Here is a 26843-nt window from a genome sequence, read left to right as displayed (position 1 = left end):
ATTAGGTCAGATGAAGGGAATACAAATTCAAGGCTAAGGAAAGCACTGCTGTTTGTCTAAATCAGCCCGAGGACCCTTCCACGGAGGCCTGAAAAGCACAGTGCTCTCCAGGAAGTCGGGTTAGCATGAGCTAAGATATGAGCAAAGGACTCTCTTACAGGAATTACCATTAATATCAGTCAGTCAACAAGATTTATAAAGCCAAATGAGTTCCAGTCCAAACTCTGCCTTGTTCCATGATCACGGTCACATCATTTCACCTCTTGGAGTCTTAGTTTTATCATCTGGAAAATGGGCAAATAACAGCTACCTTCGTAGAGCTACCGCGTTGGGTTATATCCTTGCAGGAGCTCATGTTTATAAAGCCCTTAGCACAGTTGCCCAAATGACAGGCATTTGGCGAAGAGAAATCTTAACCCAGCCCTCACTAACACCTGCCGATCTGCTGATCTTGGATGAAAGAGAAAATCAGAATGGCATCATGAGGAAATGCCTGCGATACCCAAGGAAACCAACCCAAGTTCGCTCATCTTCCCAGTTCCTGTTCTTTTGAGTGATTTGTTGGTCGAGGAATTATGACGTGAAGCGGGCACAGAGGATGTGTTCTTTTAACCTCGGAGTCAAGGATTCGGGTACGGTTAGATACTTAATAACCCCTCCTCTCGGCCCCGATCAATCTTGCTCTTCTGAAAATTCCAACTTAAATTTCTGCCGCGTCCTGTATACATTCCGTGCCTCCGGTTTTATTCTTCATACACCTGGGGAAAAATTAGCATACGCCACACACAGTGAGGTAGCTGGGTTTTCATTTCAGAACGTACTCAGTTGGTAGCTATAAATACAGGTATAGAGATTTTCCTTACTCAGTTTACAGGTGGATACTGTTGTGCAGGTAGGCCATAATTCATTCACCTGGTTCCCAGGGACAGTCGTGTAAACTGTTTCCAAGTAGGACTTTCTTTTGAAAAGCCTTGGCACCCATAAGCACATATCCTTAAAGCCCATTTAAGTTGAGGAAGGGTGTTAGGCTCGGCCCTGGAGGTTACTCCCCGCGGTGATGGTAGGTAATATATTTCCTTTTCATTTGTGCAACTACCCCCCTTTCCCAGCCCCAATTAAAATTATAATCAATGTCCTATAAATATATTGATGTGATGGCTTCTGCCAAGTTGGAAATGGGGATCATTTTGCTCACTCAGCTAGAGGTGGGGGTCTTTAGCAACCCCTCTTTCCTCTGTCTTCGTACCTTCACTTTACCAACTGGTCACAAGGTGAGACCCACCGATGTGATTCCCAGCTAGGTGTTCTCAGCCCACTCCCGGGTACTTTTCCAAACCAGTCCTTTCGTAGCTGATGATTAATGTGGCATGTCCCACACCATACTTTAATGCTAAGTAGGAAGGAGCCATTACGTGAGGACATTGTCTACTGTTAGCTTTGTGTTTAGAATTCGAAAACGAACAAAGTCCACAGGATGAACGTCCAGTAGAAACTGGGGTGTCCAAAATGCTCTTCGGCTTGAGGGATGTGCGCTTATCCGTAGCAGAGCTCCATAGCCTCCACTCTTCTTCCCCCACTTCCTCATGATCTTTGTGCCAAGGATCCCTGGGTCTCGGGTGAGAAGGTGAGCGTGTCTTTTCGGACATCCAGACGTTACAAGCCCAAACACTCCTAAGGCAAGAGAACATCTACAGAATTTCGTCAGATGGTTTCCATTACGACCTAATGGCCGGATCTTAGGCCTGGGATTTGTTCCTAACCATTGCCTTAGTTCACCTTGCAGATTTGAGTTTATCGTTTCCCCATTACGTCGGTGTGTCCATTGGCACAAAAGAACGAACATTTGTGCTCATCCAATAAAAATTGCGCTTTGCTTAGAGACCTCCCAGTGAAGTGAGTGGCCATGATTTCCATGCATAGAAGGGTTCGACAGTGAACATTTATCATATTATGTGTTTCTCACTATAGCCCGAGGAGGAAGGCATTATGACATCCTCTGTTTATAGCCATGGAGGCTCAGGGAAATTAACTAGTTTTCCCAGAGTTATCACAACAAGTGAGTGGTGGGGTCAGGGTTCAAAATGGACTTTAAAAGATGGTTCTTGGGGCGCCTGGGTGGCTCAGTCGGTTAAGCGCCCGACTTCAGCTCAGGTCACGATCTCGCGGTCTGCGAGTTCGAGCCCCGCGTCGGGCCCTGGGCTGATGGCTCGGAGCCTGGAGCTTGCTTCCGATTCTGTGTCTCCCTCTCTCTCTGCCCCTCCCCCGTTCATGCTGTGTCTCTCTCTGTCTCAAAAATAAATAAACGTTAAAAAAAAAAATTTAAAAGACGGTTCTTTCCAAAAGTCAAATGACATTTTATTAACTAGAACCCTAAATGCATAATCCTAAACCTTTATCTTCAGTGTCCCAAGTCCTCTGAAAATATATGAGCAAAAGACTCTCTTGCAGGAATTACCATTAAAATCACAACCATTCAGCAAGATTTATAAATTACCCTTTATGTCTTACCATGAACGACGGCAGTAACATTTTTGCACTGCAGACACCTTTCAACTTCTCAAAGTCCTATCTGTGCCTATTGATGCATTTTATTCTCCCAGAAATAGCGTGATTCCTCAGAGATGAGGTCAAAGAATTTGCCTAGTCAATTCTGGTTTCCTGACCCTTCCTCCGTTGAAACTTCTGTCAGGAGGAGGACTGTGTTTATGCACGTGTGATTCAATTATTGTATTGATATTTCTTAGGTATAAAATAAGTGTTTGCTGCAACAAACCAAACAGTTTAGGCCTGTTTTTGAAATTCATCACTTCCTCCTTTCTTTTTCCAACCTCACTCTCCTGAAGCTGTCCGCGGGAACGGATTGGTGTATAATCTTCCACTCCAGACTATGGAAATCCATACTTCAACATCATAGACTGAGTCATGTAGTAAAACGTCCTTCCTCCAGGAAGTCAGGAAGTATAGTCTTTACAAATGGCGGCACAGGAATCCATCTGAGATTCTCCCACCAGCCTCAGAGTCAAGTTCTGCCTTTCCTCTTCATCCTGTGCCTGAATTCTTCTTCCCAGCTAGACGCCTCCCAACCTGACCATCTGCAGAGTAGGTCCCGGGATTAATTGGCACTGGGGCTGAGCTTGCCATGTTCCCAGTTTGTCACCCCCCTGACGTAGTATCTGTTCAACACACTACATGAAGATTGTGAGCCACACCCATTCTGTCACCCTAGCCAGTTGCCCATCAATTTCCACCAATGATAAGGCAGATTGTGTAAGAACCTGTGCACACAGTCCTCCCTGATGCGAATGCAGTGCACCTTCGGTGGCCCCCTTCCTGCCATTCCCCTGACAGCACGAGAAATGTCTCTCGGGCTCTGTCCTAAAATCGTTTTACGATCTTTTAACTTAACACTCATATCGCATCAATTGTGACATCATAATGCGATTTGCATTGATTCGAAGCTGCCATCGGGATGAGCTCATAACTATGTCAAAACCTCCGCTGAGTAAATAAAGGACTGATTTTGAACGTGGGGAATGATGTAGGCTGGAAAGATCATGGAAAGAGACTAGAAACAATACAAGCTCAGTCGGGAAATTTTAGACATCAAACATTTTTTTTTTAACACAAAATACCAAAGGTCACTAGTCTCCCACATCAAATGCACAGACAATTTTTTTAAACAAATCCATTTCAGTCTGAGCCTTGAAACAAGTCTAAAATATGTGATTTTTGTTATGAAGATTCTAGGATAATTTTAAATTTGTTGTTTTTAAAAAACGAAGGAGGAACTGTTTTGGATGTCAGAGGAGGGCTGGGAGGTTGCGGGGGGGGGGGGGGGTTTGCCATGGCCTCTCTGTCCTCATTCAGCACATGAATTTCCACCTATCCTGAGTGGTTGACATCCGAAGAATCTCAAAGTGCAGAATTCCAAAATCATCCTCATTCGCAGGCTTAAGATGCCACCAGAGAGGCTCCAAAATGTGGCTTTGTGACACTTTTTGAAGGGCTGGCAGCCCCCTTTATACTCAATGAAGGCTGACTGGAGCACCCACAATTGGCCCAAGATGCAACTTCTGCATTTATCTTGGCAAACAGTTTGACAAGAGGGTGAGGTTTGGCCAAGGGTGGGTGGAATCAGCATGCAAACGTTCCTTCGCCCATCTCATCCTGTCTGAAGAAGGCGGATGGAGATGGAAGGTTTTCAGGCTGAGTTCCCGCCGACCTTAACTGGAAATAACTTGCTCTCTTTCACATCTGCAGCTGTGTCCTCCTCAGGGAGTTGTCCAACTCAATGTGATTTTAAACATCTGTCAGCTAAATCAGAGCTCCAAATTTAGCACTCGGGAACATTATGTGGATTTGCGATGCTCACTGGAGAACACTGGATCCGTAAACCAAGCTCACATGAGACAGCCGGGTGGTATTCTGGTTGGCAGTTTCATCTATGACACATTTATTTTGCCTGCACGTTTATGAACATTATGTAAAGGGAAAGAGTGACCGTTTCCCTGAAAACGGCTTTCGGAATCGCCTCAAGATCAATACCAGAATGGAAAGTCTTTGCACTGGGAACGCTGACTGTTTTCCTACCCAATCACTTGCCTGCAATTAAAAAATATTCCCAACGGAGTCGTTTTGTGTGAATTTTCTGAAACTCTGTTCTCCACCCTGAGCTGCCTTTCCGGTCCAGCTACAACGTTCTTCCCCTGTGCCCATCTTGGAGGGAGATAAGCTTTGCGTATAGTCATGGCTCCAAGTGGCCATCTTTGAAGATCTCTAGGATGCAGAAAATCATCCTTTTCCTCCACTGGGCTGACGTTCTGAAGAGATGTGCTGTTGTTCACGAGGAGCACGAAGCAAGGCCTTTGCTCAGAGACTCCCTCTTGGCTGAGGCAATACCCCTGAACGGCTGGCTAACAATCCTTAGTGCACATGGGGGTTTGTAACCCGTTCTGTCAGTTCCTGAGATCATGGTATCCTTGAGGGGAAACACGGGGTGGGGGAAACAGCCTTGCAATTCAGTGTGAGTTCCCAACAGATGATTAACCGCAGTAGACTAAAACTTGTGAATTTCCTCTCCTTAGGTTAGTGCCAGATCTCATAGCTCCCAAAGTCCTCGGACAGAATTAGTTACCCCCTCCTCTGAGCTCTGGAGAGAGCCGGTGTGCCTGTCATCTGGTATTGATGCATGGTATGGTGAGGGAGGATCTTCAAATGCCACTGAGGTCTCTCAGGGGACAGAAATGGCGTTTGATTTGTCCTGCATGCTCAAGATTAGGACAGGCCTGTAGACGGTGGCCAACTAACATTTTATAGATAGACGGACTGGCACTAGTTTGAATAACCTAAGAAGGTACGGTCTAGAAGCAAGGAAAGGGGGTCCAGGCACAGGTGGCTGGCAAGAGAGCCCTTTACAGAGGTGCCCTGGATAATCCCAAACGGATTATGGACATATTTGGGCAACAGGCTCAACACTCACTTCTCTTGCTTTGGAGAGAGGGCAGTGCTCGAGGAGGCAGCCAGGGCCTAGGACCCTGAAGAAGTGTTGCCATCTACACGGGGTTGTTCCAGGGGGCTGAGCAGGTCGTGGTTTCTACTTCGTGATGTCTTCTCTTCAGCCCCTGAAGATTAGATTGGCTGAAATTTATTCCTGGAAGGCCTTGATTTCTTCCCCCTACTTACGCCCACGTAAGGTAATACCTTATGCCCACGTGAGGTAATAAATAGTTAAGACCAAAGACTGTAGTAGCACCAGACCAGAGTTCAAATCCCAGGGCAGAAGTCGTTAAGGTGGATTATCCTAGAAAAATTACTCAACATCTCTGAGCTAACTCCTTAGGTAACGGGAGGGATTAAGTGAGCCAGTGTGAGTCAAGTCTCTGGCGAATGTTCAGCGTGGCCGCTCTTATCAGCATTACCGTAAGTAGTTTGGACTCTTTTATGTGCAAGAGATAAGAATGAGCCAAAGCTGGCTTAACCGAAAAATACAGGTGTGTGCCACGGACGTCGGGAGTGGGAATGGACCTGGGCCCCACGGGGGCACCATCCCGTCCACCTCTCTCCGCACATAATTGCGGGAAACCCCACCTCTCGGCTAACATGTCGCAGGTTGAGCTACAAGGTAAGCCTTTCTCGTGGCTTTAATGGCGCACGTCTAGGGGAAAGGCTCAGGTAGACTCACCTTGAATCTGGCGCTCGTCCTGCTCGTTCAGCTGTGGCAGGGGTTAGGCACAGGTGGGCACAAGGTCATGGCTCTCCAGAGGTCCCCCACCCAGGCTCCCTTCTTTGGTGCGGAGGCTGGCAGAGGGGGAGGACTGTTGGCTTTGGGGGCAGGAGTTCCTGCTGAGATGGGCCGATGCTGCAGAAATTGCCTTCAAAGTATCACGAGGAGGAAGAATGGGACTCTTAGAAATGCGTGAAATGTACTTCTCTGTGGAGAAAAGCCCACCCAAATACTGCAAATAGGTTATGATCATAACTACATTCATTTCCAAAGGTAAGGATTTACAGGGAGCATAAAGACATTGTTTTCATGTTATGGCGATGATTTTTTAATGCCCTTTGATTTACTAACAAAGTTCTGTTTAACGTGGAAAGGCTCCTGCAAGGATTAGTAACCGTGAGCCTTTGCCACCTAGCACCTTAGCAAGGATTAGTTGACAGCTGGCTGAGGGCCAGGCCGCAGGGGACAGATCCAGGCCTGGAGGAGAGGAGGCAGGGAGCAGAAAAGTGCCAAGGGCGCTGGAGGCAAGCTTCTTGTTCTTCGCAGCGTATGGGTACTAAGCCCCTCTCTTCCTGGAAAGGCAGAAACCTGGCTCAGAATTCTGAAGCCTCCATCGCATTTTCACAGAATGTCGGTGAATTTCAGGCCGGAGAAGGGGCAGCGGGCTACCCGTGAACTCCTTTGGTGATGGGAAGGCAGCGGGGACATTGGGAGAGGATGCCACAAGCCTTTTCAGGGCAAAGCTGGTGCCGATTTCCAAGGGCTGTGCGGACATCCTGTGGAAACACGTCTATAGAGACAGAGCCCATGTGGAACTCTGTCCCCGGCTCCCACCTCTGGACGCAGTGAGGGCGACCAGGGAGAAGTCTCTCCGTGTGGGCCCCTCTCCCTCCAGCCTGAATGTCAGTGTGCTGCCTCTTTAGCCGTCGTTCCTTTCAGGGATTGGGCAGGACGGATGGTCACTGTCATGTTAGAGCCAAAGCCTGATGAGGCAACTTCGAGAGTATCGTGGAAGCTTACCCCCTACCCGCAGAGACAGCCCGGAGCCCCCGGCCTGGCCGGGGACCGAGGCTCCAAAATGCGGTGGGTAAATCGCACGGGCGGCCTGGTCTGGAGAAGAGAAGTGTTTTTGAGCTCGCTCAAGCTGGCTGCCCCGAGACATTGCCCAAACGTTTCCCTAAACGCTGCCTCTGTCTTCGACAAAGCTATAGAAGGCCAAAGAAAAATTCGGTGTGGCCTAAAGACTTTGGGTGAGTGTTCAGGGCCCACGTGTTGGAAGAGACCCTTCCCTTCTGCTGCCCCGGTGACTGTTGTCTGAACTGAAACCCAAAACACCACTAACTCGTGTGATCTCAGCAGGGATTATCCACAGCCACAGGCCTCTGCGTCCCGTGACGTGTAGACCCGCAGAGTTATTCATGTCACACATGCACGACAGAAACACGCTCTCGTGAGAGTAGTCAACTGGTCAAGCTAGGAGCTGAGCACAGAACGGCGACTTGAACTCAGTCCCGCCCCAAGGGGTCTACAGTCCAGACAGGGGGAAAGACGCCTGAGGAACCAAGGCCAGCACAGGGGGGTAAATAAATGCTCGTAGGACTAAGGACAGGGCCGTTGACCCAGCGGACGGAATCTCAACAGCATCTTAAAACATCAGAGGAGGAGTCTCATAGCAAAAAGACCAGAGCCCTGCAGGAAGGAGAGCACGCGGGCAGGCGAAGATGGGGTCACAAAACTGCCGTCCCCGGACCCTCCAGCCGCAGCCCGGGACCCCCCTCTTCGCACGAAGCCCGGCTTCGAGCCCAGTCCCCAGAGACAGAAGGTCTGGGCGTCTCTGTGGAAGGCTGGGCGGCGTGGGCGGTTGGACACGCAGAACTGAAAACAAAGGCTTTCCTTCCAGGAATTATTACAAAATCTGACTCTCTGATTGGCAGCTTAGAGGACTGTCCGAACTTTCTGTCAGAAGAGGTTCGTCAGGTCCCTCTGAAGAGCGTGTCACAAACGGGCCTGCTGTGTGCGGGGTAGTGGGGATGAGACAGAAAGGAGGTACAACAGGACAGAACAGAGCTGGGACAGGAGCTGGGGGTGCAGGAAAGAAGGAAGGGAAATGCAACGGAGCGGGAGGCCAGCCACGGGCTGACCAGGGGAACCCCCCCGCTGGCCGCTCTCTGGTCACTGGTCACCCGCAGTTGTGTCTCTGCAGACGTGCACAGGGATGAGTAGACTTGGAAGAAGACGGTCCGTTCAGCAAAGTAAAGCACTTCTGGGCAGTGGTCTCCGACACGCTTCGGGTGTGGGATAAACTTTCTGCGGTGTGGCACTCCATAGGGAGAGAGAAAGACTCCTTGGCTGGTGTCAGACACGTGAAAAAGCTTCACTGAAATATGGAGTGAAGGAATCTTCAAACACAGGGGGTCCAGGGACTTCAGCTCCATGAGCATCTGCCCTAAGTCGCAAGAAGATGTCAGAAACCAGATGCCGCTTGTGCGTGCGTGTGTGTGTGTGTGTGTGTGCACGAGGTGTGCGTGTGCCGGGGTTTGCAGTCCGAGACTTTTGATGAATTTCAGATCTCGGTCCGTTCCCCGCCCCTGATTCAAAAGTAGAGGACAGAGATGTCATCAGGTAGTTGCATAACCAGCCAATGCACTCTATACGATTTGGAACCCCTTGCTTATAGAATTTTAGAGCTGGGGCCACAGAAAGGAAATGAAGAGCCTGCCCATCATGATGCTGGGCTTTGTGCTGGACGTGTTCACCAAGGTAATAAAAGTAAAATGATTGTTTCAAATATCTCATTTTATTTTTAATGTTTATTGATTTTTTAAAAAATTTTTTTTAATGTTTATTTATTTTTGAGACAGAGACAGAGCATGAACGGGGGAGGGTCAGAGAGAGAGGGAGACACAGAATCTGAAACAGGCTCCAGGCTCTGAGCGGTCAGCACAGAGCCCGACGCGGGGCTCGAACTCACGGACCGTGAGATCGTGACCTGAGCCGAAGTCGGACGCTTAACCGACCGAGCCACCCAGGCGCCCCAATGTTTATTGATTTTTGAAGGAGAGAGAGAGACAGAGCGTGAGCGGGGGAGGGCAGAGAGAGAGGGGGACACAGAATCCGAAGCAGGCTCCAGGCTCTGAGCTGTCAGCCCAGAGCCCAACGCGGGGCTCGAACTCACCGACCGGGAGATCACGACCTGAGCGGAAGTCAGACGCTTAACCGACTGAGCCGCCCAGGCGCCCCATCAAATATCTCATTTTAAACGTAAAGGACACTGAGGGACACAAACAGCGTAGGTGCACTGTCCAAAGTCTCACGGCCGCTCCTCATTCCTTCGGGTGTAATTCGTGTAAGCATAGCCCAGTGCTTGTCACATGTCAGGCACTGCGTGTAGGACAGTTACCCAGACTTCTTGTCCAGGGCTCTCCTTTTATATTCTTTTAGTTATGTGACTTAGAGGCATCGGCCTGCCTGTCATCTGTATGAGGAGCTCGAAGAGTGAGCGAATCACTTGATAGCAACCTGTATCTTCTCCCTGAACATGCGAACATTTGATCAGTTGCAAAATATGGAGAAAATAGTTTGTCCTCCAAAGATGAAGCTCTTGTGAATTTTAGGTTTGCAGCTTTCTTTTTTCATGTTTATTTTTGAGAGAGAGAGAGAGAGAGAGAGAACAGAGAGAGGGGAGACAGAGGATCTGAAGCAGGCTCTGGGCTAACAGCAGAGAGCCCAAAGTGGGGCTGAAACTCACGAACCGTGAGATCATGACCTGAGCCATTCAGACGCTTAACCGACTGAACCACCCATGTGCCCCAGTTTGCAGCGTTTAAAGCAAACAAGGTTGGCATCATGAAGCAAACTGAACAAATTCAAGGGCAGTTTACTATATTATCCTATTAAATTATTGTCTGTTTTGTTATGTTAAAGAGTCTAAATAGTTAACAAACTTATATGCCTCTCTCACAAATTACGTTTTTAGGACGAATGAGCTCAGGTTATGAAAGTTTGGGTTAATGAAGTTATCAGAGAATTATCCCCAAGGAACTCTAAATCAGAAGACACGAATGAGTGGTCCCGGCAGAATCCTGCCTTTGGTTATGTTGAGTTTGGTTTGCAGAGGGTTGGCCCGCACAAGAGTTTTCAAACTGTTGTGTTACTTCACAACACTTAAAAATCGGGAGATTATAGGGGCGCCTGGGTGGCTCAGTCGGTTGAGGGTCCAACTGGGGCTCAGGTCATGATCTCACTGTTTGTGAGTTCGAGCCCCATGTCAGGATCTGTGCTGACAGCTCGGAGCCTGGAGCCTGCTTCGGATTCTGTGTCTCCCTCTCTCTCTCTCTGCCCTTCCCCTGCTCACATTCTGTCTCTCTCTCTCTCTCTCTCTCAAAAATATACAAATATTTAAAAAATTAAAAAAAAAGAAATCAGAAGATATTATAAAATTCAAGATTCTATTTAGTATACTGCTTTCTAGGCCCTGCGTGAAATAAATCAGAAAAAGACAAACACCACTTATACGTGGAATCTAAAAAAGAAACAAATAAACAAGCAACAACAAAACTAATATAATATTGTGCGTCAACTTCAATTAAAAGTTTTTAAAGACTCCCACGTGCATGTAAAAAAGAGAATTAAAACTGTGTGCTTTTCTCGTGTTTAAAAAAATAGTGAGATTCTAGTTTCTCCTACAAAAGCAGAAGTTCTAGGGACACTAAGCCACCCCCTCAGTCCCAGGCAGCATGAAGTGTCAAGGGCCGCATTCGGGTGGCCTTTTTAGACGGGGCAAACTCTCACCACAGCCCGCCTCACCCCTGCTACCCTCTGCATTCACCTGCTTCGCTTATTTACCTGCAAGGGAGGCCTTGCTGGCATTTGAGTTGCTCCATTGCAAGGGTCAAAATCTTTGCAAAGTTGTGGGTGCTTCCAACCAATTTTCTCCAGGTATTGAGTCCAAAATGGTTCTGGCGATCGGTGATGTTACAGTAAAATATGCATTCATTCACTCAATATATATCGTTCGTTGCCCACCGTGTTCCAGGCCAAGAATGAGCCAATTCCACGCCAATGCACCAAGAATGAGCACACTGAGGGACACCTGGGTGGCTCAGTCGGTTAAATGTCCGACTTTGGCTCAGGTCATGATCTCGAGGTTTGTAAGTTCGAGCCCCGGGTCGGGTTCTGTGCTGACAGTGCAGAGCCTGCTTCGGATTCTCTGTCTCTCTCTCTCTCTCTCTGCCACACCTCTCTCTCTCTCTCAAATAAGTAAAATAAAAACATCAAGAAAAAACTTTTTTTAAAAAAAGGAGCACGCTGAGATAGATAAGTTTCGGCCCCTCCGGGACCCCACCGTCTAGTGAGGGAAACGTGTATGGTTAGAATGGTTTAGGGGCGCCTGGGTGGCTCAGTCGGTTGAGCGTCTGACTTCAGCTCAGGTCACGATCTCACGGACCGTGAGTTCGAGCACCGCGTCGGGCTCTGGGCTGACGGCTCAGAGCCTGGAGCCTGCTTCCGGTTCTGTGTCTCCCTCTCTCTCTGCCCCTCCCCCGTTCATGCTCTGTCTCTCTCTGTCTCAAAAATAAATAAACGTTAAAAAAAAAAATTAAAAGAAAAAAAAAAAGAATGGTTTATCCAAATGTTATCGTGAGTCACGGTAGCACAAAGGTGGGAGCCACCGGTTTTAATCCGGGGAATTTGGGAAATTTTAATAGAGCGAATAAGAACTGAACTCCATGTTCAGGGTCTGACTGGGAAAACAGCAAATATTCTAAGTAAGGAAAATGGAGCCATTTTGTCCTGAAGGTGACAACCGAGCTATGGCGGTTTTAAAACAACACCCCAAGCTTCTTTGACATTCCTCTTATCGAGGGTCGTGGTCTGTACCCCCCACTTCCCCCCACCCGTTGAACCTGGGTGGACGTGTGACTGTTCCAACTAAGAGAGAAGGGAGACAGTGATGCCCTGCCGCTTCAGAAGTTAGGACATGAAAGGGGACTTCCGTCTGTTGCTGGATGGGACACTGACGGGCCTTTGGGGCCTGAGCGACTGTGGGCGCCGTCTGACTGCTCTGAGGCTGTCGTGCTGTGAGGAAGTCGCACCACATGGGAAGCCCTGTGTGGGTGCTCTGGTCAGCAGTCCTAGCCTTTGAGTCATCAAAACCCCGGGCAGCAGACGTGTGCGTAAATAACCTTCAGACGATTCCAGCGCCCCCACCCCCCGCCCCCCGCCACGTCCGGTGTCACATCACCTTCAGCGTCTGTCTTCCCAGCTGAGGCCCAGACGGAGTGGACAAGAGAGAAACCCTGCTGGCTGTGCCTTCCCAAACTCCTGACCCTCAGAACGGTTGTTTCAAGCCATTGAATTTGGGGATAATTTGTTACATAGAAACAGTAGCAAGAACTCCAAGTTGTGGAATTGCTAAGAAGCCAGACAAGATGGGGAGGCCAGCCCCCCGCCCCGATTAGCAACAGCAGGAAGCACGGGGCCACCATCTCTAGGGACAAGGAGAAGAGTTGGTATTCGTGAAGCTCAGGGTCTAGGGTCACCTGGCAGAAGTTGGAACGAAGGCCTTCCAGAAAGAAGGAACACGGCTGGATCGGAAGATACTACCCAAGGAACAGGGGGAATGGTAGGTTTCTCTCTTCTTCCTGGCCTGCCATCTTCGGCCACTGCCACCCGGTGGCCTACCCAGTCAGAAGCCCAGGAAACATAGCCTGCCGGAGTAGGTCCCTTCCAGAGCAGGACAGAACAGAGGAACCCAAAACTGGAGAGCGCAACAGGCCCAGGAATAGCACACTAGGTACTGGAGAACGGGTAGAAGGTCACAAGACACATAAGGAGAGATGACATTTCAGACAGAAGGAGCAGCAGAGGTGTGAAGGTGAGCGCTTGCGCTCAGGAAACTTCCAGCAGCTGCTGTAGTTGAAACGTACCTTGCACTTGGGGTGGAATAGAATCAGTAGAAACCCTTATCCCCGTGGTGTGGGCAAGAACACTGATGCTCGGTGCTATGGACTGAACGTTTGTGTGTCCCCCTGCCCATATTCTTATGTTGAAACCCAATCCCCAATATGATGGCATTTGAAGGTGGGGAGACAATTAGGCAATAAATGTGGAACCCCATGAATGCAATTAGTGCCCTTATAAAAGAGACCCTACAGAGCTCCTTTGTCCTTCTGCCGTATGAAGACAGTGAAAAGATGGCCATTGAGGACACGGGAAGCAAGTCCCCACCGGACACTGGATTTGCCAGCACCCTGATCTGAGACATCCCAGCCTTCAGAACGGTGAGCAAGAAATTTCTGTTGTTTAGAGACTACCCAGGCTATGGTGCTCAATCCCAGCCGCCTGCACGGACTTAAGTGTAGTAGATATGTGTCATTTGGGGAGTTATCTGGGCTCCAACTCCTTCTTACTTGGGAGAACCCTCATTGTATATGACTTGGTTGCAGGTAGGGCACCATCAATCGCTGTAAAAACCAAAGAGGCTGACCCACCTCTGTCACAGTTGCAGGATCTCAGTCGGACATTTCTGCCCACAACGTGCAATCTTGAGGGACACAAAGATAGAGAGTTAGACAATTATTCACAGAAGCAGTGGTGGCATCGGGAGTCCAGTGTTATTGGCCTTGAGTGTCCCGGGGCAACCTCCGAACCCTTCCAGCTCTGATCGATTCCCAATCTTTCTTGACTCCCGCTAATTTTCTGAGTCTGATCCTCCGGTCTTCCAGTTAATTCTGGGAACTACCCAATATCTTGCCAACAGATTCCTTTCCTGCTTCAGTTAAGACAGTCCGTCTCCGTTGCTTACGGTCAGACAACAATACAACAAGAATAATTTGTGCTCTTAACTGCCCTGTAGAGCGCGTATTTTGAGAACACTAGGCAGATGCTGAGGTGAGGCGGGATTCACACTGAGACACTGGATGTGATGTGGATCTCCCCGAACTCGCCAATCAGGGAGGATATCACGTGATAAGGGAAAAAGTTAAATCACTAGCTACTAGCTAACATTTATCAAGTACTGTAAGAGTTTCCGGTGGCTGCTGTAAAAAGTTACCACAAACTTAGTGGCTTAAAACAATAAAAAATGTATTATCTTACAGTTCTGGAAGGCAGAATTCCAAAGTGGGTCCCATGGTGCGTTAAGGTAGCAGGACAACTCTGTTCCTTTCTCGAGGCTCCAGATGAGAGTCTGATGTCTTGCCCTTTGCTGCTTCTGGGAGCTCCTACCCTCCTTGCCTGGAGGTCCCTTCCTCCTACAGACCCAACCACGGGGGCTGAGCCTTCTCCCATCGCATCACCATGGAGATCACCCCCCTTCTCCCTCTTCCACACTGAAAGGACCTTGGGATTACATGGGGCCCGCCTAGGTAATTAGGATAGTGTTCTTCTTTTGAAGTTAGCGGACTAGCAAACTTGATCCCTCCTCGTCACGCAACAGGACATAATCTCAGAATCTGGTGCCTAGGAGGTGGACATCTCGAGAGGCCATACAGTCTGCCTACCAAAAGTACTTATTGTGATGGTGAATTTTAATGGGTCAACTTGACTGAGCCAAGGGACACTCAGCTGACAAGACATTCTTTCTGGACGTGTTTACGAAGATGGTTCGGGAAGAGATTAGCATTCGCATCAGTGGGCTAAATAAAGAAGATCACCCTCACGAATGGGTGTGGGCATGGTCCAGTCTGTTGAAGGCCTGATAGAACACAAAAGGTGCAGGAAGGGGAAATCTGCTCCCTCTGCTTGAGCTGAGACATCTGTCTTCTCTTGCCCTCAGACAGAGTTCCTGGTTCTCAGGCTGTCAGACTCAGACTGGGGATTTACACCAACCTCTCTTCCCTAATTCTTGGGCTTTTGGTCTTGAACTGAATATACCATTGGCTTTCTGGGTTCTCCAGCTTACAGATGGTGGACTTTGGGACTTCCAGTGGAGAAATATATATATATATATATATACACATACACACACACACACATACACACATATACACACACACACACACACATATATATATATATATATTCCTATAGATTCTATTTCCCTGGAGAACCCTAATAATACTCTTATTATATATCAAGCTTTAACATACCTCACTTTATAGTTTTGCTAACGATGCTTCCTGGACCACGCAATGGGCTTTATGTCCACAGCCGTAGATATTAATGAAAAGTCCCTGTGCATACCATTGTTTTCTCTGCATATCTTGCCCCCTTTGACCACCGGGGGAAGGACGCTGATTGAAACTAGGATTTGAGCACTCGCATGTCCCTGCCCGAAACCTATCTTAATCTCACCTCGAAATGCAACAAAACAGGACAGATGACACAGTTATTTGGGTCGACTGCTTGTCGTGTTTGCCTAATTACCATACAGTGAAAAAAAGTTAGTCAAAACACATGTCAGATTAGCGTCTATGAGCTTTATTTGATTACAACAGTAACCTCCCTGCTGGTGCTGACCTTCATGGCCAGTTACCCATGTAAAATGGTTGTCTGCTCACAACTTAAAAACATCGGAGGGAACAGTGGATATTAGAGGTGTAGTAACTTATCCAGTGCCTTGATTTCCTGCTGGAAGGAAGGGGTAAGGCCGTGATTGCTATTTCAGAGGGTTTGTCTATATTCCTACTCTTTGCTCCAACGTCCTAACCGTGAGAGGGGGTAGAAGGAACAGGAAGAGGAAAAACAAATGGGATTTATGTAAAGGTGATAAATCTGTTATATTACCTACATTACACACTGGACACGTTAAAAAAAAAAAAAAAAAACAACCCTCGATCCAGAGCAATTGCCACAAATCACACATCCCTGATTATATGGCAGTATTCCTAGCGGGAAAGCCAGAAGTAGTGAAGGGTGGATTTCTAGCATGTCCTATGCGTTTATTTATGGCGTAGTACATCATCAAACAACACTTGACAGGCTCTAAGCTGGCAAACCGGAGGGCTTTGAAGAGAAATAATGAGCTGAGAGGTTCATGACATGCTATTAAAAAGTTTGTGATTGGATTTGGAAAATCAGACGGGTCTCCAAGGAAAGGGACCATTTCTGAGCCGTTGCGCTTCGAATAGTCTTGAGCCCCAGAGCAGATATTTATGGGAAGGGAGAGTTGTTTTTGTCTCGAATCCAAGTTCTGACTCTGATGTAGAGCAGGGAAGTCACTTTGTGCTGCAGACCTGAAGTCCTGGAATAGCCATGATGTCACCTTTTTCTGCTGACCGGCCACCACTGCACGGAGGCGCGCTGTTAGCTCTGTGATGTTTCGGCTGGATTCTCCCATATGTGGGTTGCGATTCCAGCCAAAACAAAGTCGGCAGGGGAGTTTACAGCCACTGAACCGCTCAAGGTGCTGCGGGCTCAGTGGGATGGAAGAGATGGGGTCAGAATGCATTGCATTAGGAACAAAAGGACAAGAGAAAAGAAAAGGCATCGGGACGCGGGATTTGCGGCTGCCCGGTGTGTGATTTCCAAATCAAGCCTCTGGCCTTCGGATCAGTGCTTTGATGCTCTGCGTTTCCACCTTTGAGATCTTCAGTGCTTTTCTGGTATCTGTGATGGAAGGAAGTACCCTGTGCTGGGTGGTGAACCATGGAATCCCTCTCACTGAATCAGAAAGGAGACATTTTAGGAAATGAGATCATGAAAGAGAATAGTATTTGAAAAGGAAGAAAAAATTACACACACACACACACACACACACACACAGAAGCACACAACTAGGCCAACACAGGATGAGTCTGCGGTTAAGCCGTTTTTCGCCATTGCAGAGGCCACTTTAACACTTTGAGTCCCAGAGCCCTCACGCACACCCAGCTCGCGCACCTTCATAAAGCCCGGAGGCACCAGAGGGTCGGGTAGGAAGGTCTAGAGAACCCTTGGTCGGTGTTCAGTCCCACACTCGCGGGGTGGGATCACCAGACGCTCCACCCGTCCTTCCCTTATCCCCACCGGCGACATAATGACATAGACGCGCCACCCTCGTTTCCCCAAAGATCTTCCGAGTTGGCCCAACAGTGGGGCGCAGCGATCGCCCCGTGAAAGACCGTCTGTGCTCAACGGGGGTGGCGGGGGAGGGGTAACGTGTTAGGCTAATCCAGGGCAATAATTGTCGTTTCTTCCCCGGCTGGCTTCACAAAAGTCACATGCGTGATGGTGCACGTTCAAGCCTGCTCCGGCCGGACTCTGAAATGTGCAAGTATTTGTTTCATACGGGCAGGGCTGTTCCTTTTTTTTTTTCCCCTCCTTCTTCTTTTTTCTCTCACTGTGGGAAAATGAACTTATTTTCAGTCACCCCTGACATCTGACCACTCAGCCGATCACGAGGACACCGCGGTAAACCACAGCTCAACTTGAAATTATCTCTTTCAGGCACGGCTCCTGCACCATGGACGGGCACCATCGCTGGTGACCCGCCGTCGGCTTTTCTCTCCCGAAGCTCCATTTTCGCGTTCCTCCCCGAAGCCACGGGTCTTGCTCTAAGGTCCTTCAGCTCGAGCTCATCCTCACAATAAACTGAATCCCAAAAATGACACCAGCTTTCCCAGCTGAAGCCCTTAAAGTGGTGCATTTACGTATTATCCTTTTTTTTTTTTTTTTTGGAAAGCAGAGAGAAGGCACGCAAACTTTAAAGATCCCAGGGGAAAAAACGAAAACAAAAACAAAAGGCCAGTTCTCCTGATTAATATCGGGATGGTCCAGCAGGGGCTGTACATACTCCTTCTGTCGGAATCATCTTGTTTTTCATAGCTGTTTTACACCTCCAGCATCCTGCCATCTGCCCACTCAAAAGAAACGCAGCAAAGCATTCCAAAAACCAAGGCTGGAAGGAAATAATTGTGAACAAGCCCAAGAGATGGACTTTTCCGTACCCTTCTCGTTACTGCCGTGCTCCTGGAGGGCACGCGATGGGGGAAGGCCAGGAGGTTCAGACCGGGGGTGCTCACCCCCTGATGGCCCCCTTGAGCCCCATCGTGCCAGCAGGCTGACGAGAGAGGCCGGGTATGCAGGTCTGGCTGCCCTGTTGGCCGAGGAAGGAGGAGGAGGGGGAGGAGGGAGACCCGGAGGAGGAAGGGGAGGAGGAGTGAGCAGATGTGTCCTGCTCAGAGCTGGTATGTGGAATATGGGTCAGCCTTTCCTGGACAACTTGAGGCAGACTGGAAGCATGGAGACCCCGGATGGGGCTCAGGTCCCCCTCACTCTCCTCCTGTCCCACACCAGTCCACACGGGCCCCAAGAACACAGAGAAGCCGTGGGGACAGACATGCACAGGCTCTATCAGTCCTGGGGGCAAGGGAGCCAAGGCCGCAGGCCAAGGCTCAGCTGCTCAGGCCAAAGCCAGCCGCTGGCTCTTCACGTCTCCCCCGGGACCTCTCCTCACCCCGGATTTCGGTAGCACAGTGGATGGGTAATGGGCCCGTAGCCCGGAGGGTGACCAAAACCCAAAATGACTTTCAGGTACCGGACAGTTCCGGTGGAGGCCCAGAATGAGCGCAGAAAAGGTTTGCTTTCCCAGGGGCAGGATGGGGTGCCCGTGAAAGAGCGGCCGGCCTTGAGGGGCGATGATTACTTTAAAGCGATGTCGGCAAACGCTTTTTTTGGCTGAACATTTCGGCTTGGTTACTCGCCTTCACAGAGGGAGAGAGGCACTTCGTGAGCTGGAGTCTTCTCGCGAGTGGAAAACTCGATGTCCCGATTTGGGGTGATAAGCGTGGCCAGGTTAGTACCGAGCAGGCAGAGCAAGGACAGGGACGCTCTGACTTCGGGGTGACGCAAAACCGTTCGCCAAAGAGCATCGCGGGGCCAGCTGCCCCGACTCGGTGGTCTGTTTGCGCTCAGCGTAGAATGCCGGGCTTCCAAGTCCCAACGTCCGATCCGTCGTCCCTGGAGGAAAACAAGGAAAATAAAATGGATTAGCAAAGGGTGTTGGTCGGGGCCAGAAAGTTTAGAAAGCAAACGGAGCCTCAAGGAAAGCGGGATTTTCTTTAACTCGGCTGATGCTGGATGCCTGGGTAATAGTGTTGTCAATGAGAAATCACCATTTGCACGGTAGGCTTAGTTGTGACTTCTCCTCGTGCAAGTTCAAACTGAAATGCAGTGCTCCAGACTACTGTGCTCTGGGAAACGCACAAGGCATTTCCTTGCGAACGCTATGATTTAGCCCTAAATCATCACTATTTGGTCACTGTATGATCATTACTCTTTGACTATCGAGACTTTCAGGGGTTGAAGTCCCCGCTGGGCTGTGAAGGGGTATGGCTGGGGGTCAAGGCCAGGCTTCCTAACTCCTGTGCTTGGGAACCACTCAGCCGAAGTGGTTTTAAATAGCATCTTTTAAATAGCATCCTATTTGGTGTATGCAAATCTAGGTTGACTGTTATCAAGTATAAGTTCCTCAGTGAGAAAAACTATGAGCTAGAATGGGGATTTCTTTGGATTACCTACCTGCAATATTTTGCCTCAATTGGAAAGTTGGGGGCTTGCTCGTGAAACACGATCATCCCTTTTCATTAAACAGTGCATAATTTTATAAGTAAACTCTCAACGAGGAAGACATCAGACAGCCCAATTCAGATCTGGTCTGGCATTTGAAGTGCATTGAGATGTCCAGACATAAAGCAGTTTGGAACTAACCAGACATAAATATTGCCTTAAAAAATTGCAAGATTAAAGGTGTTAGCAAATAGGTGGGTCAATGCTAAGTGCATGTTGACAAGGGAGGAAGAGGGATGTTAATTTAGCTGGTATCTCACGTGGAGTGGTTTGGATGCCAACCTTTCTTAAAATAGAGGGAAAAGACACAGTGTAATCTCATCTGTGCTGTTTATGCTTCTTGTTTGTAAAAGGAGTGATACGGGGGTAAGAAAAAGAAGTTAAGAGTGCCCATAATAAAGATGAAAAATAGATTGCACCTACCCTCAAGGATTTCGTGGTCCAGAAGTGAAGGCAAAAATAGGAATGCAAAAAAGGTACAAGTCCGGTGCAAAGGAGGAAAACTTGAGATGGAACTTAAAGACTTGGACCAAATGAATAGCGTGGGGGCTTGGAGGGAGGGGGGGAGAAAAAGAAAAGTCTGTGCAAAGATACAGAGCATGAAATGAGCTGACATTTTGGGGCCCCGAAGGAATCTGATGTTGTTGGAGGGGAGAGAAGATGGGGGCCCAGTGCGGCGAGAGGAGCTGGTGAAGAAGATAGAGGCTGGATGTGGGGTGGCGAGCCCAGCGTGGGTCTTCAAACGTGCATTTGGGTTTCCTAAAAATTACTCTTGTGATGGTGTCAGAAGTGAATGGTTGGTCATCTGATCAACAAAATGAAAAGCTGGTTGTTTCAGGAAAGTAATTAAACAGACAAACTCCTGGCATGAATGATTTTTTCTTAAGAGGCAGAAATAAACAGTACTAGATATGAAAAGAGACATTGAAACAGAAAAAGCAAATATTTAAAAATCATGAGATAATCACATGAACAACGTTTAGGCCAATATATTTGAAACCTTAGATACACTGCACAGTTTTTAGAAAGCATAAATTATGGAAATTAACAAAGAAGAAATTGACACCGAATAAACCTACAACCAGTAATGGGGCGGGGGGAGGGGGGTGGTGGCGGGAAATGAACTCAATAGTCAAAAATACACCACGGGCAGTACTAGCTCCAGAAGATTTTGCAGACAATTTTTTTCCAGAAATTCAAGAAAGAAATAACCCCTGACAAATAACCATTCTAGGGAACAGAAAAGCAGAAAAAATTCCCCAACATATTTTATAAAGCCATTATAATCCTGATGTCGAAGCCAGACAAGGACAGAAGATGACTCAATCTCACATATAAACAGAGATCCAAAAATACTAAATAAATACAAGCAAGAAATACAAAGTGAGTGTGTGCATAAATAGCATATAAAATATATTTTATATGGCATGCAAGGATTGTTTAACATTCAAAAATCAGTCATATAATTTATCTCATGGACATACGACAAGAGATAATGGAAAACATTCAGTAAAATTCTAGACCTAATCTTAATTAAAAAAAAAAAAAAAAGCTTTGCCAATGAGTTTGACTCATAGCTGCATGATTTCGTGGTGATTGCATTGTAATTCGGGCAAGAACAACGTAACCTTTGCCCGAGAAAGGACAAGAACGGATGAGGAAAGGACAGCGGATGGAGACAAAGAGAATAATCAGCAGGTCATTTGGAGGCAAATCCAGGTAAGAGGTACAGTGTGGAAGGTGGGGCAAGAGTCCACAGTGGGAGTGGGGGAGGACAGACTTCTGCAATGAGGATTTTTGCAAGACAGGAGCCCAACAGAAGCTGGTGGTTGATTGGATGTGGGAAGACAGTTGGAAAGAAGAGACTCCCAGATTTCTGGACTAGGTGGCTGTGTGGACCGTAATTCCATTAGTCCAGACAGAAAATGTAGTTTGAAGGCTTGTCTGAAATTAGCAAGACTCTCTTGCCTGAGAAGGAAATAACTCTCGAAGAGAACAAAGTGCCAGCAGCCTGAAAAAAAGAGCTTCGGCCATCACTGGACCTAAATTAGTATCAGGAGAGAGAGAGAGACAGAGATAGAGGCAGACAGAGAGAGAGAGAGACAGCATGCAAAAGAAACATCATCTGCTTTTAAAGGCCAAGATACTACCGGGCCTGCCCAAGTCACCACCTGATAAATGTTGACCGGATGGAACCAAAGCTACCAGCAGTATGGAGAAGTAAGGAGTTGTTGCTTTTGAATGAATACCCAGGATCACAGCTGGCAAGAAAAAATAAAGGTTATCTCGGAAGTATATAGTCAATCTAGGGTGAAGGAGTACCTAATAATGGTAATATTTATGATTAAAAAAAACATTCAGAACAGAACAAAGAGGAAAAGATGTTCCTCTTTTCTTAAATCTTATTCTCTGATACATTTTGCTCTGTTTTTATAAGTAGTTACGACACTTTTGGATTCAAAGTTCAGCGTTGCTCACAACACGTTTGGTTTTTATAGAACAACTAAAACGTAATATCTTGGTCCTCAACGATTGCTGTGTCCCCAAGGAACTGCACCCACGTGCCGGCAGGGACCCGGATTGCCTTTTTCTTCGCCCTTAATTTCTCCAATATGGCCACCCAACTAGATGATAGCCCTGTGTGTCCATTCATTATGCTGTGACCGGAATGTGTCTCAGAATCTGTAGAAATAAGCCAAACCGAATCACCCTTTGACTAGGCGTGCGCGAGGGGTCGAGAAAGGTATGGTCTATGCATTTCCGCCCAGGCCGGGAAAAGAACGGACAAGCCCATAGGACACGGAGGGCCGCTTCGAACGTAGTAATATCCCGCTGAGGGCAGAATCAGGCGGCTGCCAAGAAGTTTCGTTAGTAGCAAGACCAGCCTTCCCCCAAGATGGTTGAGAATGATGGTGATTTCATTTGGCTTTAAGGAAATTCATTCCGGCCTCACACTTGGGTGGACAGTGCTGGAAAAGTGTGTGGCCCACCTAGAGCTCAGTAATTGTTTCCCAGCTGCCTCGGGCTTAAACTCCGACCTTTGGGACTCCAGATGACAGACGGCATTACCCAGGGACCCAACCCGGATCAGAGGGAGAATGTACTAGAACCCTTTGCCAGGAGCGGTCTCCCGCTGATCCAATGCAAGTGGCAAGATCCACAGCAGGACAAAGGAACTTTTGAAAAGGACTTAAAAAGAGCTCACTTGCTCTGCGGTTAACCCATCAAAGGCATCTTCCTGTAACCCGGAGGGCAGCAGGCCTCAACATGTGCTGGCCATTTGGAAAACAGATTCATACGGAGTAGATCAAACATTTCAGGAGAGCCCCTTGCCTTGAAAATATGGGACCTTATGAAAATCATTAAGCAATTCATTGATATTTATTTGCTTACACTGTGCTTCGGCAAAGCAAACTGGAAGATGGGGATGAGAACCATTGACCCAGTTTCAGACGCCCTCGTTCAGGAAAGAAGGATTCCCTTACGCGCCTGATTTTAAAGAGGCTTTTAAGAAGACAGCCTACTACACAGCTGGCATGGAAAGACTGTCTTGGCTCCCTTCAACTGGATATTAGGTTAACAACCACCTCAAGCTTCTTAGAAACCTAGAAATCCCCAGGCAGTTAGAGGAATTCCGCAGGGCTAAGAAAACCTATGCAATCGCAGAGCTTTAGGCAGAAAAATATTTCCAAACCTCGGCCACTCCCAGCCTCATCAAACATGGCGGCTCCACGGCACCTCCGATCATCCTTCCTTCCTGAGGGACCAACCCCTTCTTCATTCGTGGCTCAGGTCCAGGGAACCTGGAAACCAACAAGGAGTAAGTCTGTGTTTTTGCTTATGGTTATCATGCATGAGTTCCTTCTAAACCGAAGCAACTCCACTGTCTGACACAGGGACCTTTGCTTCTTTAAAGTTTAAGGAAGTAGCCCCTCGAGATTCATCAGCTTCCTGGTCTTGACTTCCCTTTTACTCAGATGCAAAGTTCCCATGAGTGGAGAAAGGCTCAGCAGAATGTCATCATTCTTACGCTGTGGGTTTCAAATGATCTATCCTATGGGGGATGCCAACTACATAGCCTCTGAGGCTCTGGGAAGAGAGGGGGAGGCTAGCTCTAGGGACCTGGGCTCAACTTCCCCCAGAACATTACTACAGAGGTTGAAAGTCTGTCCTCAGATATTCAACACATATGTTTTGAAATTCATTAAGTTCCAAAATTAAAAAACAAATGTAAAAGATCCAGCAATGGTTCCTGCACAAAGCAGATACTCAAGGAATGCTTGTTGACGGATGAATTTGTTAGCTGATAAATATGAGAAATACAGTCTGTTTGGCACCACATGGCAGCTGAAGCTGCTAGGAAGACATGTGTCCCTAATTTGTTATACGAGTTTTACAGAATGAGTCACCTCAACCCTACCTCTGTTTGAAGACCAACTTTCTTCACAAAGCCCTCCCAGGACTCTCCTGCTGGTCATTTTTGAAAGGAACAACTGTCTCTTGGCTTTGAATTGTCAATTAACTTCTTGTGATCTCTCCCAAATCCATGGTTCCCAAAGGGAAACATTCTGTCTTGTTATTTGTTGACTTAAATTGGGTGTGGGTCGGTAACTCCTTCAGGATCCAACATGGAATCTTGCACAAAGCACATACTCAATAACTGTTGGTGGAGCGATTGATTTGTTCATTGACGTATACTAGAAATACAGTCTGGTTGCACCATATGGCATTTAAATATCCAGGACACAAAAAGCGTCATTCTCTGTTGATTTTTTTTTTTATGAAATTTATTGTCAAATTGGTTTCCATACAACACCCAGTGCTCATCCCAACAGGTGCCCTCCTCAATGCCCAACACCCACCCTCCCCTCCCTCCCACCCCCCATAAACCCTCAGTTTGTTCTCAGTTTTTGTTACTTTTTATAGCCTGTACTGAGAAGATCCTAGAAGATCTTCTGCGTGGTCTTAAGTTAGCTTCGGACATCAATATTTCAGAGGGAATAATGTGTTTTTACGTGGTAAAGTAAGATAACAGGTATGTACATATTGTCACCCCCAATATGGCAACACCACAGTGACATTTTCCGTTGATTGATGGAGACATTGGTTAATTTCTAATAGGACTACGACTGCCATTTCTGTAGTAGATGGAGGGTTATGACAAGTCCTTTGTTGATGAACTAATTAGGATTTTCAGAGTGTAAGATCTAGTGTTGATGCTTTTCTTAGGAAGGAAGGAAGGAAGGAAGGAAGGAAGGAAGGAACAAAGAAGGGAAGGAGGGAGGGAGGAAGGAAGGAAGAAGGAAGGAAGGAAGAGAGGAAGGAACGGAAGGAGGGAGGGAGGGAGGCAAAGAAAGAACAAAAGAAAAAAAACCTCTTTGTTGAAGTATCCACATGCATGATTGAACCACTTGCTAACTACAGGCGTGTACCTATAACAGATATGTCAATACGGTAAATTTAAAAAGAAAAACAACTTCCAACCTTAGGAATCTACTTTGAAAACCTTTCCATCATGAGGCATTGTTGTTATCGATGCCTGCTTTGCCCACCTGCGTCTTGCTTCCAGGCTTAGAAAAAGCTCACTCTGGGGTCTACCTAAATCTGAGAACTCCTAAGTAGTGCCCTACTGGTGGGTGCTTCACATGGCATGTTCTTCCCAAAGAAGGCTGAGAAATTGGCCTATGGACGCTTGCACTTCTCATAACCAGGACGGTAGCCTCCCTCAAGCTCGTGTGGGCTCTGCTGTGACCCTTCTCACGTGGTCACTCCATCGAGGCAGGGGACATAGGCTGTTATTTGCAGAGAGCCGGCACAGAAGAGGTGCTCAGTACCTCTGGTTGAATAAATGAATTTTCATACCAGCTCTGGAAACAACAGTATGATGCCCATGTAGTGGACGGGAAAACTGAAGTGAGAAGAGAGTAAGTAACTTGCCCAGGATCTTGGGAGAGCCCTCACTCCTGCCACTGTCTCTCTGATGAGCTCACACAGGGGCGCTCCTGAGAGAAAGCAATCATGTACCTAGTGGAGTGGTACTCCACTCCTCGTTATATCCGGGGGGAGGAGGCTAGTTTAAGGGGATTGTTTCTTAGGAGGCCTGGGTGGTTCAGTCGGTCAAGCATCTGACTTCGGCTCAGGTCATGATCTCACGGTTCGTGAGTTCGAGCCCCGCGTCAGGCTCTGTGCTGACAGCTCAGAGCCTGGAGCCTGTTTCAGATTCTGTGTCTCCCTCTCTCTCTCTCTCTCTCTCTACCCCTCCTCTGCACCCGCTCTATCGGTCTGTCTGTCTGTCTCTCTCTCTCTCTCTCAAAAACAAATCAACGTTAAAAGTTTTTTTAAAAAATTGCTAAAGAGATGGACAAATATTGATCCGAGACTACCAAAACCTTACTATCCATGACTTCTTGATTAAGTGTGTAACATCTACGTACACAGCAGCCTGCAGTGATAACAAGAGTTCAAAATGGCACCACTACGAACAAATCCAACACCCGTGTTATAGTGAAATTCCCTACAACAGGATTCCACTCGTGCAAGACTTTTGCAATATAAAGGAGAAAAAACAGCAATTTGTTAGACATTAGTCTTACTGGTCATTTTTACTCTCTCCACACATGGACCCAAACCGCAAATCAATTAAAAAAAACGTGGAGGGAAAAACAGAGTAGATGAATGGCTTTATAACACCCGCTATAAAGGAAGAAGGCTTGCGTCTGGGTGGATGGGTGGGCGACGTGGGCTTGTATGAACTCACCTGACTACATTCTGAATCTTGCAATAGAGACGATAATATTACCCAAGCAGTGGCCACGCACTCATACGGAATAAGAGACTACATGTGAATCACCTAGCACGATGTCCGGCAGGCGGATGTGGGCTTGGTGTTTTGCTCTAGCTGTCCTCGTCAGCCACTGAGACCACTGGGGTTACAGCAAGGCGAGGAAGCATTACAATCAAATTGTTCTTGCTTGTCTGCTTTGAGTGCTACCCGTGTATGACCACGATCGCCATTAGTGGCGTCCCTTCCGGATCTATGTTAGGAATGGGATGTATTCCTGTGTGAACCACAACAACAAAAAAATCGTCAATTACGTCCTCCCAGCCAAGCACAACCTGATGCACTCTCACC

At 47.6% G+C, this 26843-nt stretch overlaps 1 protein-coding gene and 1 long non-coding RNA gene across 3 annotated transcripts in view; one reads left to right on the top strand and one right to left on the bottom strand.

The window, feature by feature from the left end:
* RNLS (renalase, FAD dependent amine oxidase) overlaps window positions 1-4622 on the top strand; it is a 298200-nt gene extending 293578 nt beyond the window's left edge. For both annotated transcript variants that reach the window (XM_047088609.1, XM_047088608.1), the window contains exon 7: window positions 4261-4622. In XM_047088609.1, coding sequence (XP_046944565.1) covers window positions 4261-4476 — 216 coding nt within the window. In that variant the 3' untranslated portion in view covers window positions 4477-4622. The remainder of the gene's footprint in view (window positions 1-4260) is intronic.
* Window positions 4623-15627: 11005 nt separating this feature from the next.
* Window positions 15628-23681, bottom strand: LOC124518629 (uncharacterized). The gene is made up of 2 exons (XR_006963709.1): window positions 23406-23681; window positions 15628-19102 (listed from the first exon to the last, which is right to left on the bottom strand). It is a non-coding gene; the product is annotated as an uncharacterized LOC124518629 (long non-coding RNA).
* Between the last annotated feature and the right edge of the window lie 3162 nt (window positions 23682-26843).

The sequence above is a fragment of the Lynx rufus genome, unplaced genomic scaffold, assembly GCF_022079265.1.
Source record: "Lynx rufus isolate CCGP_SWC_20201006 ecotype Redwood Valley unplaced genomic scaffold, mLynRuf1.p SCAF_25, whole genome shotgun sequence".
NCBI classification, from domain to species: Eukaryota; Metazoa; Chordata; class Mammalia; order Carnivora; family Felidae; genus Lynx; species Lynx rufus.
This window is presented reverse-complemented; position numbering and strand designations above follow the sequence as displayed.